Source organism: Mesoplodon densirostris, chromosome 17, assembly GCF_025265405.1.
Source record: "Mesoplodon densirostris isolate mMesDen1 chromosome 17, mMesDen1 primary haplotype, whole genome shotgun sequence".
Classification (NCBI taxonomy): Eukaryota; Metazoa; Chordata; class Mammalia; order Artiodactyla; family Ziphiidae; genus Mesoplodon; species Mesoplodon densirostris.
In genome coordinates, this window is record NC_082677.1 from 68,277,913 (window position 1) to 68,293,249 (window position 15,337).

A 15,337-nucleotide genomic window follows, 5' to 3' on the forward strand; every position below is an offset into this window, starting at 1 on the left:
TAAACTTAAAAAAGCGAAGTAGTTTTATATTCTTTTTCTTAGAGAGTGTACCCAAATTGTTTGAGCCTTAGACGCGACAAAAAAAATCTGATCTCTTTCTGCCTAGAATGTATCACAGTGTAATTTGAAATTACCTAGAGGTAAGCTTCTGGTGAACTTCAAGTGAGTTTAGGGGCTTATTTATGTAGATTAAAACTTCAGCATATTGTATGAAATTATTTAAAATTTTATTTTCTGTTCTCCATTGGACTTCTAGCTCTTAGGGGTCAGAGGCCATAGCTTGTTCCTAGTGACAGCATAATTCCTGGCCAAGAGTGAACACTTAGTAAATATGTTTATTGTAAAACTGAATGCTTCGTTGATTTCTCTCCCATGCATTTCCTTTTCCTAAATCCCAGACCTCTGCTTAAGACAAAACACACAATATTTATAATATATGATATGTTTAATCCTTTTTACCAAGGTAATTTTTATCTCATCAAGTCTGAGTGATTTGGAAGAAAATGAATGTATTCATCTGAAGAGAGAATGCAGAAGCCAGACTGTCTCCTGAATTAGCTAGTGCATACTTATGTCCTAATTATAATTATCATAGCATTCCTCTAGGCTAATTCCCAGATATAAGTTATTTTCTTAATCATAAATTAGCCAATATAAAATTACAACATTTTCAGCTGCTAACTCTTGATGAGATTATTGGAGAAACAAAATGTGAAAATTATCATGGTTACAGTTGACATTTATTTGATGAAAGATTTATATTTCGCTAAAACTAACCCAAGTCACAATATTCTGAACAAATGGGAAAAGCTATTGTGCTAACGTTCAAGGGATGTCCCTCTGTTTGCTTATGCTTTTAAAATGTCATTGAACTTGAAGTCCTTAATAATAGCTTACATGAAACATTACATTTCAGTTAGCTGATTTGAAAATCTTAGCTGGTTTTATGGAACAGGTTGAAAGCCGTACGGTCCAACCGGAAACAGCTCACCCTCCTCCTAACGCTACCTTCCAGTGCACCCTACTCGCTTCCTGACACCTTGGGGAGAGCCCAGAGCTTTTCGGTGTATAGTCAGCCTCATTCTAAAATGCCCACTCCATTCAAACCTGTACCAGGATCCCACCCTCAGCAGCTCAAGCCTGACCCGTGGTCTGAGGAGGGAAAAAGAGTGTCAGCCACTCTGGTCCACTCCTCCTCTTGGTGACTGCCTGGGTCTTACAAGATGGGGTGGGATGCAGCTGAGGTTAGAGATATCACATCTTGCGTGTCTGACTCTGCTGGACTGTGGCCATTGGCCTCTCCTCACAGCAGCCGTTTTTCCTTCTTGGAGCTCATTTTGGTGTTCCCAAGAAACACTCCATGTTTGAACAGTGTTTCTAGCTTCTGTGAGCTTGGCACTTGAGCATCTGTCGCACATACAGACGCTGGACGCACTGTGTTCTGGACACCCGGTAAGATGCCTGCGTCACCCTTCCTGGCCTTGTGCCTCCCTCGTCCTCCTCCCCACCTTGAGACGAGCCCTTTTCAGGGTGTGCTTTTCAAACACAAACCAACTAACCCAGAGTCCACCCCCCCCGCACCGCCACCAATCACCTCCTCTATCAGGCTGTCCCACTCTGGGCCACCATCCACCTGCCCGAATCACCCCAGTGCCAGGTACCAGACCACAATGGATGGCCTCTATGCTCTAGAGCCCATTAAAATTATTCAAACTAGCCATCCCTAAGCCAGCTTGCCCCGCCTCACCCATTCCTTCCCAGGGAAACCACAGTAAAGGCTCTCGGCACCAGCTCTCCCCGCCTCTCTGCCTGCTGACCGGCCCTGGTGCTTCCCCAGGTGGTCCCCCGTGGAGTGGCATGCCCCCTCCTCTTGGGAACGATGAGTAACAAACTGTCTTTTCAGTGGTAGTGCTCTCGATCCGTCGGCTTTACTGTACCGCACATCTTCTCTGACTACACTCCCCAGCATGAGGATGCCCCAGTGTGCGCTTCCTGCTGTGAGTGTAGCCTCTGGGTGATTCTCAGCTCCGACTCCTGGAAATGTTCCCACAGCTTCTTCCCATAGGGGCACCCTGTCCGCAGCACACAGCCCTTTGCAGCAGGGTTTCAACAAGAAGGCTCAGGTCAGGTGGCCCTTGGCAGGGATGACGTGGCCCTCCAGAAGCAGCAGATCGCCCCGTCTTCCCAGATGGTGACGAGGGGCTTGCCCACAAAAGCTTCTTTTCTTGCCCTGTCAAACTCTGATATCAACTGGTCCTTCCAGGGGTCCTCGTAGGAACAGAAGCGCCGTCCACCTTTCCCCACAGGGAAGGTGGTGTGATGCCATAGCACTCTCTGCTCTTGACTTCATTCACTACCATGATGTTATCTTTGAGTGCAGTGTTTTCTTTTACAGGAGCTGGGTGATGGATGATGTTTTAGTAAGTTCTGATGGGGTTGGTTTAGTTGGCCTCTTTAGAATGTCAAGATACTTGAATCTCCCCTTGACATCAACTTTGAGACTTTAGACAAAATTCCAAAAATATTTGGAAAAAGAAGTTGATGTCCCGATATAAGTAAATTATTTACGGTATAATAATGAGTTTTAATCTCACAACAAAATAAACATTTTATGCTTCTTTAATTTTTTATTGTAATGTAAATTAGACTGCTTTTCTAGTTAACACTGGGATAAAGATATTCCCATGTGTTATATACTTCTCTACCCATGCTCAAGCCTCACATCCAAAATTAATCTTTTTTCCATAGTTCTTTGGTATTAAAAGAAAACCAATATAAATTGTTTTGAATTGTTTATGAAAGTGAATTTCATATTAGAGAAATGCCAAAGCAGGTAACAACGAATCCTAAGGGTACAACTGGGTGAAATGCTATTCCTTTTAAAGAGTTTTGACATTTAGTAGAGAACATCAATTGTGACAAAAGCAGAGCAGTTTCTGTGGTTCACTCATTATTCTAAGAGGTAAAAATGAAATAAAAAGAAAACAGATAACGATTTAAAAGGACAAATGAAGTTGATGGAACACTCTGTGCATCAGTGAAGCAGACTGAGAGATTTCATTCATAGTCATTAGGGAAATGGTTGAGAAAGAAGGTACCAGATGCTTCTGGCTTTGATGTAAATGCTTTGAAAACTTATTTAAAAAAATTTTTTTCAAGAGGCAGTTAGATAAAATCAATTGTGTTACTGATTATTGCCTTCCAGGGTTTCAATAACAAAATCGTTCAATGTAAATGGGTTTTAAAATTGAAATAGTTTTATGATTTAGGCTTCTCTACAACTGTTATGAGGACATCAGATCTTCCTTAAAGATACAAAGTCAGTATGAGTTTAGTTTTAATTTGATTAAAATTGTTAAAATTTTTAAAAATTGGTTTAAAAGTTGAATTAAGATTTGATTAAAAATTGATAGAAAATCTTTTTTCTTTTAAGCCTCACTAATTTTTATTCTAAAAAATGTTTATTTATTTTTATTGAAGTATAGTTGATTTACAATGTTGTGTTAGTTTCAGGTATACAGCAAAGTGCTTCAGCTATAATATATATATATATATATACACACACACACACACACACATATACATGCTTCAGCTATATATACATATATATATACACACATATACATACATATGTATATGTATATATATAAATTCTTATATATATATTTATTTATATTTATATATACATAAATTATATACATATATAAATTATATATATATATAAATTCTTTTTCAGATTCTTTTCCATTATGGTTTATTACAGGATATTGAATGCAGTTCCCTGTGCTATACAGTAGGATTTTATTTTTTATCTATTTTATATGTAGTAGTTTGTATCTGCTAATCCCATACTCCTAATTTATCCCCCCCCATCCTCTTTCCCCTTTGGTAACCATAAGTTTGTCTTCTATATCTGTGAGCCTTTTTCTGTTTTTTAAATAAGTTCATTTGTATCAATTTTTTTTTAGATTCCACATATAAGCAATATATGATATTTGTCTTTGACTTACTTCAATTAGTATGATAATCCCTAGTTCCATTCATGTTGTTGCAAATGGCATTATTTCACTTTTTTTATAAGCCTCACTAATTTTTAAAGCTATGTGAGTCCAGATACATACTTTAAAGTATTAGAAAAATACTGCAGTGATATTTCATTAGTTTCATGAAGCAACCTGGGGACTCAGTGTACTGCTTCCTCTCTTATTTATCATTTCTTTTATTTTTGCATCCTATTGTAATTCAGTGCTTTGCCTTACATTACTTAAAATTATTTTAAGTAATTCTAGCAGAACTACTTTTAGTTTCATGCCATATTATACTGCTTTAAAACCTTATACTATATATACTTATAGAGAACATGGATGGACCATGAAGGCCCATTATGCTAAGTGAATAAGTCAGACAGAGAAAGATGAATACTGTATAATCTCACTTGTGTGTGTAACCTAAAAAAACAAAACAAAACAAAAACAAAAGCAACCCCCCCCCCCAACTAAACTCAATAGAAAAAGAGATCAGATTTGTGTTTACCAGAGGTGGGGGGAGGAGAGGAAGTGGAGAAAGATGGTCAAAGGTACAAACCTCCAGTTATAAGACAAATAAATACTAGGGATGTAATGTACAACATAGGGACTGTAGTTAACACTGCTGTGTGATACACAGGAAAGCTGTTAAGAGAATAGTAAGAGTTCTCATCATGAGGAGAATTTTTTTTCTTTTCTTTCAACTGGATCTATATGAGGTGATGGATGTTAACTAAACCTATTGTGATAATCATTTTACAATATATGTAAATTGAACCATCATGCTGTTTGCCTTAAACTTATACAGTGATGTATGGCAATTATTTCTCAATGAAACTGGGGAAAAACCCCTTATACTGACAAATATAGCATTTTTCAGGATATTTTTCTGATATGCTTACCAAACGCGGGGCACCCAAAATCCAGGTTTTTTCTCTCCAGGTCTTAATTTTAAATTTAAGTTCTTGGACACACTTACATTAATTCTGAATATTCCATTACAATCTTCCTAAAACAGGAAAAAAAATAAATAAATAAAAGGAGGAGGAAAAGAACCTGGTCAGAAAATGAAGTCAGAAAAGATAAAAGATAAGAAACATTTTTTATGTAGAATGACAGAGGTCTCTTATATAACAGCAGAGATGTGCATAGCTACTCAGCTAATAGTAACAAAGACTTCAGAGATAAGCAGGTGAAAGTTGGTGCTGAAAATGTTAGTAAGTGGGCAAAGGATATGAACTGACATTCCTCCAAGTGAGAGATACAAATAGCCAATGAGCACATGAAAAGGTGCTCAGCATCATTAGTCATCAGGGAAATGCAAATCAAAACCACAATGGGATAGCATTTCCCACTCACTAAGAAGGCTCTAATCAAGAAGTCAAATAGCAAAATGACGAGGATGTGCAGAAATCTTAATCCTCATACTAGAATCCTCATACACTGCTGGTGGGAATGGAAAATGGTGCAGCCACTTTGGAAAATAGTGTGGCACATCCTTAAATAATTAAAGAGTTACCACAGGACCCAGCAATTCTTCTCCTAGGTATCTACCCAACAGAAATGAAACATATATTCACATGGAAATTTGTACATGAATGTTTATATCATTATTATTATAAATAGCATTATTTACAATAGCTCAAAAGTGGAAACAATTCAAATGTCCATCAATCAACAAATACATAAACAAAATGTGGTCTATCCATACTGTGGAATATTATTCAGCCATAAAAATAATGAAGTACTGACACATGCTACAACATGGATGAACCTTGAAGACGTTATGCTAAGTGAAAAAGCCAGCCATCGAACACCACATGTTATATGATTCCAACTGGAGACATGGCACCAGCAACTCAAGCTTCATGGCCTTTAAATGTGAGCTGTGTGATCCAAATGTTGGGGTATCTAGTTTCCCCTTTTCCTTGCGTGTGTCTCTTCTTTTCTAAAGGTAAACTGAAGTATCCCCTTCATCCACGTGACATGCTTGGCTTTGGCCTCTTATGTTAGGACTAGAAAAGAATTCGTCCAAATACAAAGACACGGGCCACTGCTCACTATGCCAATTTGTTTTGCAATTATTCTGCTTGTTCCTGATGGTCTTTTGATGTCTAAGTTTTCTTAGACTTTCCTTATGAGCTTCCCACACATACCTCATCATTCTGTGGAAAAGAATAAATGCCTCATGGTATCTGTATGTCTGTCCGTCCACCGTGTGCCCTCCGTCCCCTATACAAGTCGTTACTCTTTAGCTTGGGCTGGGTATGAGCAGATAGTGTCAAATCACAAGGCTCTTAGGCCATTATTACTCCCCTGAGTCCTCCCCTACTCCTACGAGGCTTCATCTTGAAATGTTGTTATTATCTTTCTGGCCTCTACTCGGGGTGGACCTAAAATAACCCTTCTTTCCGTACATAAGCTTGTGGACTAAGGCATCAGCTCATTATTACTGCCTTCGTTTAGCTCATTTGGTACACCATGGCCTTTATACCATGTTCCTTGCATGTCTTGTCAGGTTTATCAAAATTCCTGGAACCTCTGGGAAGGGGAGTTAAAGGAAGCAGCGACCCGGGCGATACCTTGTGAAATGGTGTAAGGTCTGCCCATACTACGTTTGTCTCTTTCTTCTGCTCTGCGATACCTTGTGAAATGGCGTAAGGTCTGCCCATCCTACGTTTTTCTCTTCTGTTCTGCCTCTCCCTGAAAAGTCTCATTATTCACATGACTGATCATGTATTTTGACTGGACAAAGATGTTACCTGTAGTTTCTAAAAATGCGAGAGCGACTAAGCTTTATAATTAGAAGCCTCAAAATGTAGAAATGTCATAGTAGTATAAAATTTATATTAGACAGCCGTATTTGCTGGAAATATGGGAATAAGTGTTGTAGTTCAGCTCTGGTAGCCCTTTTGGGAACAGGCATTTTAATGAGACTTAAGCATTATTTTACCTGGGTGGAAGAGGAAATACTCTTGCTAGTTTATACATCAGCAGAACTGGGTTCACTCCATTAACCTACTTGTAACATCGGGCAGGATTCTAAGAGAATGGGACAGTGGGCAATGCAGCAGAGATTGGCTAATTATTAACCAAACCCCGCCCCCTTTTCTACAAAATACACCACGAAACTACACATCACGGTCTCACTTCAGTCTGGTGAGGCCACGCTCTTTCCAGTGGAATGTGGGGTGAAGATAGATGCGTTGCTTCTAGGCTCTGCCTATAGTCCTCTGAGAGAGAGAGATGGCTTTCTGTTCCTAACTGCCAGCTAAACAGAGAAGACTTTGAAGACAGCAAAGGCTAGGGACACAGGACAGAGGAAGCATGAGCCACTGGGTGGTCATTTGGAGGAGAGCTGCCTGAATTATTCAACATGCAATAAATATATTCATTTCATTACGTTCAGCTACTGACATATTGGGGCTGTTCCAGAAGCCAGCCTCCTCTTCTAACACCGGCCAAAGAAAGAGAAAGAAAAGAGTAGAGGGACTCCCCTGGCGGTACAGTGGTTAGGACTTGGCACTTTCACTTCCGGGGCCTGGGTTCAATCCCTGGTTGGGGAACTAAGATCCCACAAGCCATGCAGTGCGGCCAAAAAAATAAAAAGTAGAATCGAAAGTATTCAAGCTTGGTTCAATCTTGAATCTTAGTTGTCTTCATGGGGAAGATTCTGGGCCGCTAAGAGCTAATGCAAGGCCCTGATCTCCTAACAGAGGAATGTGGAGTGGATAAGTCATAAGAAGGGGTGTGGAAGTCAAACTGTGCCTTTTGTATTTTGGGGGAGCTGTTTGCTGATATGAGTCTCAGGTCACAGCAGAGACAGGATTAAGTTAGGGAAGACCTAAAGGGAAAGTTTTCACATGGAATCTTGGGTGACTATATGGAAGATGTCAACAGTGGCTTGACCTTGGAATAGGAGGGAAGAACAGGACTGTCTGAGATGTGTTTTAATCCTATAAACCTTTACCAGCCAGAAGAGACACACTGCCTGCTTTAAGCAAAGGGAGTCCATGGGAAGAGTATTCTTAGAGCTCTGTTCTCAAAGCAGCCTCAGCATGTGGCTACCCAGGGATGGTAAATGTTCTTGATTTTCATCCCAAAGACAGAAAGGATATCTTACCCTTCTAATAATGTTGGGATCATTGCACTTGGCCAGTTTTCCAGCAAAGAGCTGAACTCCAAAGCTTGCAAAAACAAGCATTAATGTCAGCAAAAGAATGGAGACCTGAAAGAAATGGGTGAGACAGCAAATCTCTTGGTAAAAAATTATAAACAGTAGGTTTGGTTTGAGCAGTGATTATGAACAGGACTTTTCAGATAACATCATATGAAATTCACAGTCTTTGGATGCTACCTTTTAACTTCTCTCCCACAGGTCATTCAATTAGCCTAGCTGGAATGTTAAAAGAAGGAAATTAACAACAGGTTTTGAATTTTTAGAATAAAAACATATGACTTCCATGTAAGAAAGTGGGCTAAGGTGTTTTTGACATGACTTGGACTTTTCTGATTTTGAAATCAACACTTTGCTTTATTTTATTTAATGGAACAAAAGAAAAATGTTGAAATAATTCTCTTTCCCAGATTTTCTCAAAATGGATTCATGTGTCTGTTAGCAGAGCCTACGTAAGGGGGATAGTGGCTTTGCTTTCTTGCGAGCATGAGGGCTCAGGGCATATCAAAGCGCCACACACAGAGGGTGTGAGATCAGAGTCTTGAGAAGCAAATCTGGTAATTGGCCGGTACTCCCTCTGCTGGATGACTATTTTGGTCTCAGCAGAGAAAAGTGGCCAAAATACTGAACAAACGATTGATCTCTACTGGTTGAATAACCTAAACGTATCCCTTAAAGATACTAAAATTACACAGAAACATCCTCTGAACCAAAGCTCAAATAAATCATCTTCTAAATTCTGTCAGGGCTCAAAGATGCATACACATTCATTGTCAGGTGCTATTCTGTTTTCCCTCAATTCCAGCTGTGGGAAAAGCCACAGTTTTATGGCTTCAGTGCAAAAAAAAATATGGAATTTTATAAATTTATTTATTTTTGGCTGTGTTGGTCTTTGCTGCCGTGCACGGGCTTTCTCTAGTTGCGGCGAGCGGGGGCTACTCTTCGTTGTGGTGCGCAGGCTTCTCATTGCGGTGGCTTCTCTTGTTGCGGAGCATGGGCTTTAGGCACACGGGCTTCATTAGTTGTGGCATACGGGCTCAGTAGTTGTGGCTCACGGGCTCTAGAGCGCAGGCTCAGTAGTTGTGGCGCATGGGCTTAGTTGCTCCGTGGCATGTGGGATCTTCCCAGACCGGGGCACAAACCCGTGTCCCCTGCATTGGCAGGCAGACTCTCAACCACTGCGCCACCAGGGAAGCCCCAGCCCTGCTCTTAGAAGACCCTAAATCAATATTTGCCTGACTAAAAAGTATATTTTCTCCTCAATCATATTTCTAAATGTTCATTACTGTATATTGAGGTAGGGTATACCTGTATGTTACAGTTTTGAAGAGTTGTTTTATGTTAACACTCTGAAGATCAAAGCCAAATTTTGTTCTATATGAATTTGGGAACTTAGAAAATGAGATTACAAGCCTAAATGGGTTAACTCCTAATATTGTTTGTGAATTCGATGGTGTTGAAACTTCTTCTTAATTTCCAGATGGGGCAACTAAAACCCAGAGTATAAATTAGGGTCAAGAGTTAGGAATGGAAGTGTCAGAAAATTCTGTCTCTTTGGATTCTCCTTCCATTGTACTTTCCAGAAGGCTTCCCTTTAATTTACTAAAAATATTTGTTGAATATACCAATAAGCCAGAAGCATCCATGGGTGAAGTTTTTGAATCTGTGTTGTGTTTTGCTAGTACCTTTACAATCTTCTGGCAATAAACAAAATGGTAGACTTCACCATGACAAGTGAGACTCACTTTATCCCCTCATTTGCTACATTAAGAGCTGGACTCCATGAACCAGGAGTAAAGGGTGACTGTAACGTACCAGAAAAATTTCCTTGAAGCCACTGAAAAGTTCTCGAACGACTTTCCTCATCTGAGGCACCAGCTTGAATATCCGCAGAGGTCGCAGGCAGCGGAGAACAAGTAAGAGCTGAGCTCCCGACTCCGCAGGCACGTTTTGAGGCATCCAACAAAGAAATATCAAGCTCACCTAGAGGGACAAGATGATCTCTAGAATTTATGCAATTTAGCCTCTACTATCTACATTTTCTGTGAGCCAGCTGGCCACAAGTTTCCTTTAGCAGAGACTTCACGTGTTATGTGGGACAAGCCTTCACTAGGTGTACATGCAACTCACCTCTATGGACTTGATCCAGACCTGTGAGCAGCCCCAAAGGAAGTCATCGGGTGTTTGCAGGGGGTGTGAAATGGGGGTGCCCACACTGTGGGTGTGGGTGCTCCAGTGCCTCCCGCCCCTTCTTTTATCATATATACTGGAGGCTCCGCAGAAGTCAGCAGGATTGAAATTCCCTTGATCAAGGATACTAAACGTCACACTGGACTGAATACTCGCTATTTTGTTAATGATCTAAACATGCTACATGTTAATGGTCACAATTCTCCTTGTTGTGTTGGAAAAGACACTGATTTTATGCCTTCTTGGACATATAGAAAGAAATTTCTTTGAGTCCCTTCTTATGGTTTCTCCATTTAGTTTAAATAGATAGTTGAATGGTTGCCTTCTCTGGCCTGGTATTTTGTGTGTTGGAATTGGCATACTCTCTCTAGTTTGCTTTTAGTGATAAGCGGCTCATTGATCACTTATATAATGTAGTTTTTTTTTTTTTTTAGTATAGGTGCCACAGAATTGTGGTGTGAAACTAGATTTGCTATCTTAGACCTCATTAATGTATGTCTTATGCATACAGGAATGTGGTTGATGTATTTGAACCATATCCATGAATACTTTTAATGCTTTTTATTTAGATTTTACATGCATGCCCTTTATTTGCTATACTAAACTACTGCTCTACTTAGGAACTCAGTTAATGGCACCTAAACCTCTGTGACTCACGTATCTCACTCTTGTACCAAGAAATGCAGGAGATTTTACAAAACCATTAAATTTTATATTCAGGAAATAACTGAAGACTTACAAGGTATATAAATATGTCCATGACTCCACCGAAGTCCCTGATGACAGCAGTTGGAGTGAAGAATAAGCCATCTGCCATAATCTTCAGATTAAGCTCAATGCTCATGAATATCACAAACACATACTCGGCGATCTGAAATGGGCAGAAGGCAGGTTGGTCACAATGAATGCAAAAATTGCAGGTCAGTGTTTCTCCGCTTAGCTGTGAGTTGAGATTCAGCAGAGTACCTGCAAAGTGGGTGCGTGCATGACTCTCCGGAAGGGGGATTCGAACATCATGGAAATGCAGGAGCAAATGGTTACGATAATCATGACCCAGTCCAGGTAAGTCACCAATCCCAGCAAATCACTGCCAAAGACCAGACAAAACTGAGAAACGCAAACACTCTAGGAAAGGTTGCTGAAAGTCAGAGACGATGCTTCTGTGATTCTATAAACGTGACTGGCATTCTTTAAATGAATCGCCAGTGACTGGCATTCTTTAAATGAATCACTAATCGTCTATTTCACAGCACAATATAACAAGAAAATAAAGCGAACTTTTATATTTTTATGCGGCATAAAATAGTACATGGAAACAGAGTTTGTAATGCTTACTAAAGTTGATGGTACTTTGTATTTTTCACAGCTCCTGTGACCGGATCTGTTTTAGATCTGTAAGAGAGAACAAACATATAAACTCTGTGATGCAGCATGCGTGTTATAACCCGGCAGCATAGTATGTATAAACATCTCATCTACCTAAAATTTCTCTCACATCCTCTACAAAATGTCTGTTATGATATATGTTAACTGTATGTGACTTTGGAAGGCAGAGAACATTAGATGAAAGAAAAATCAGAAGAGTTTGCAATTGATGCTTAGGAAAGCAAAGTTTACATTTTTCAAAATGCCTGATTTTAGAATTCATGATGCCATTCAACAATTTCTGACAAGGATATTACAAAATTAAATTTTGACTTCCATTTAAAAACATTCAAAGTCTTTGCCTTAGCAGTTTGGAGCTGTTCCTCATAATTATTTAATTAAATATCCATAAATTAAATAGAATTCTTTGCTCTGTATTTAATTGTGATTGTATGGAGTAATTTATATAGAGTTTCTTGGGGTGGGGATTTATAACTTTGACTTTCAGGAAGCCCGTGACCAGTCTTCAAGAATTAGCAATTAGATGTAAACATGGAGACAGCCAATGGGATAATTTCAGATGAAAAACCCAGTTTGGGAACCAATCAAATCAACTCTACACTGCCAGCTTCTTCCTATTGATGCTTTGTGAAAACTCAGGGTTTTAAATCATTATCACTCAGGTGCTTTAAACTGCGAAGGTCTTTCTAGAACAGCAGAAAGAACAGTGGACTGGCAGTCAGAGAGGGCCCTAGCTGGCGTCCTTGAGCAAAGCCCTTACCCTCGGCTGACCTAAATGCCCTCCTCTGTTGGAGAAGGGGGGACCCAAATGGCTCCTGAGGTCTCCTCCAGCCCTGAGGGGTTAGGAGAACGTATTAGTCTCCTAGGGCTGCCGTGACAAAGGACTGCAGGCTGAGGGGCTTAACTAACAGAAACTTATTTTCTCCCAGTTCTGGGGGTGGACGTCTGAGTTGAAGGCGGCAGTAGGGCGGGCACCTCCTGAGGCTGTGAGGGAAGGATCTGCTCCAGACCTCTCTCCTTGGTGTGTAGACAGCCGTCTTCATGTTGTCCCTCCTTAGAGCAGTCTGTGTCCAAGTTTCCTCGTCTTACAAGGACACCAGTCACGTAGGATTAGGGCCCACCTGAATGACCTCATTTTAATTTAATTATCTCTTCAAAGTCCTTATCTCCAAGTAAGGTCACATTCTAAGGGTCTGGGATTAGGGCTTCAACATCTGAATTTCTCTGGACGAGGGGGGCACAATTCAGCCCATAACATACAGTAATGCTCATACATACGCTACTAATGATGGTATCAGGGAAGGTACAACTACTGAATGGAACATTTTCACACTTTCTCTAGACTCGTAATGTCTTCTGGATATTTACTCAGAGTTATGCATGACAAGAATCCCACTTCCTCTACTGGTTGCCTGCTAAACTTGGCTTGGCTTGTCCCAAATGCAGCATCCCCTGGGCTGATCACCCGGACAGCCTCTCGCACATTTCTTCCACGTGGGGAGGGACAGGGACACTGGCCAGTGGGTTTTCTTATAAGAGTTGGTAATAGAAGCACTAGTCAACTTGATTTCTATTTTGCACTATTCTAGAATTAAGGTATTTTGACCACAAAGAAACAGCGAGTCTAAAAGAAGATGTGGGCAGTGACCTCAGCTCTGTCATTCCATCTCCCCTTGGTTAACTGTCTCCAAAATAAAATATGGAGTTAACAACTCTGCTATAAACGTCTTGGGCGCCTGTGGAACTGAACAAATAAGAATGGCTGTGAAGTGCTTCATAAACGTGTGTTTTCTATAAATGTTAACTACTTGCAACCTTTGTTTGTTTCCCACCTGGTCGGCCACTCAGCCAAGAGGAGCAGCATGGTCAATCAGCCCAGGGTTTATCTGGTGACCCCATTAGGGTGACACGATCCTTCTTCCTCAGATGACAACTCCCCCTGCTGTCTGCATGACTCGGGGCCAAACCCGTGGCTGCAGCGGAGTCACTTACGCGTTGAATCGAGCTCGGACCACCACTCGGCAGAAGTTTCTGAACCTGTGCTCCCGACCCACGATGAACAGGGGCTTATCGAAGTACGGGTGGTTCTCCCTCAGCTCCTCTTCCTGCACTTTCCTGGACCGGGAACATCACGCGAGAGTTGGGCTAAGGGCGCGTCTGCCTTCCCCGAACAAGAGCCTCAAAACTCCGCCCTGCCCGTACCTTTTCATTTCTGCTTGCTCCTTTTTCTCCTGGATCATCTTTATTTCACTGTCTTCTCTTTGTGCGTTTCTATATCTCACTGTATTGGAATGCTAGAAATAAAATGAAAGGGGACACATCGACGTGGGAGATTTTTCTGACAGTCTTCCTCCGAAGATGACCATTAAAAAAGAAGGAAATAAATAGCTTTCTAAATATTTGAATGGCCACAGTCATCTTAGCAAGGATATTTTTTTTCCTCAAAAGGGTATTTTTTTTTCCAGTGAAAACATTTATTGAGAACCTATTATGTGCTATGCACTGTTGTAGTGCTGTGGATAGGGCAAAAGGGGAAAAAATGACAAAATCCCTGCTCTTGTGTGGCTAATGTTCTCATCAGGGGAGACAGATTAAAAATGAAATCAAAATAAATAAGGTTAGAAGAGGCTTAGTGCTCTGGTTAAAAACAGAGGGGGATAGAGCAGCAGTCCTCAAACTTTTTGGCACCAGGGACTGGTTTCGTGGAAGACAATTTTTCCACAGACCCGGGGGATGCTTCAGGCGGTAATGCAAGCGATGGGGAGAGATGGGGAGAGATGGGGAGCGGCAGATGAAGCTCTACTCGCTAGCCCGCTGCTCACCTCCTGCTGTGTGACAGGCCGAGGACGGGTGTTGCGGACTCCTGGGACACAGGACAGAGAGCACGAGGTCATAGCAGGTCTCATTAAGGAGCCGTTCCTTGAGCAAAGACTAGGAGGATGCAGGTCACTGGACATTTGGAGAAACGTGTGCTTCTGGGGAGGGGCGGGTCTGTGTGTTCACAGGTGGAACAGCCAGGACGCAGGGTGGGTGGAGGACAGCACAGAGAACAGGAAGAGCTGAGGCCAGCAGGATGGCGGAAGGTGGATCATTAGGATCTTGACTCTGGATTTTACTCCATAGAACCGGAGTCCCCAGCCCCCAGGCCACAGAACTGGTACCGGTCCGGGGCCTGTTAGGAACCGGACTGCACAGCAGGAGGTGAGCGGCGGGCAAGCGAGCGAAGCTTCATCTGCTGCTCCCCATCGCTCCCCATGGCTCCCCATGGCTCCCCATCCCTCCCCATGGCTCCCCATTGCTCCCCGTCGCTCCCCATGCATCCCCATTGCTCCCCGTCGCTCCCCATATGGCTCCCCATCGCTCCCCATGCCTCCCCATCGCTCCCCGTTGCTCCCCATATGGCTCCCCATCGCTCCCCATCCCTCCCCATGCCTCCCCATTGCTCCCCATATGGCTCCCCATTGCTCCCCATGCCTCCCCATCGCTCCCCGTCGCTCCCCATATGGCTCCCCATCGCTCCCCATCTCTCCCTGTCCCTCCCCATGCCTCCCCATTGCTC

The 15,337-nt window shown here is 41.7% G+C and overlaps 1 protein-coding gene across 2 annotated transcripts in view; it reads right to left on the minus strand.

The window, feature by feature from the left end:
- The window catches only part of NALCN (sodium leak channel, non-selective), a 263,906-nt gene that overhangs the window by 33,782 nt on the left and 214,787 nt on the right, over positions 1–15,337 (minus strand). For both annotated transcript variants that reach the window (XM_060079639.1, XM_060079640.1), the window contains 8 exons: positions 13,981–14,072; positions 13,771–13,893; positions 11,728–11,784; positions 11,359–11,479; positions 11,132–11,263; positions 10,018–10,185; positions 8,149–8,253; positions 4,928–5,034 (listed from right to left, as the gene is read on the minus strand). In XM_060079639.1, coding sequence (XP_059935622.1) covers positions 4,928–5,034; positions 8,149–8,253; positions 10,018–10,185; positions 11,132–11,263; positions 11,359–11,479; positions 11,728–11,784; positions 13,771–13,893; positions 13,981–14,072 — 905 coding nt within the window. The remainder of the gene's footprint in view (positions 1–4,927; positions 5,035–8,148; positions 8,254–10,017; positions 10,186–11,131; positions 11,264–11,358; positions 11,480–11,727; positions 11,785–13,770; positions 13,894–13,980; positions 14,073–15,337) is intronic.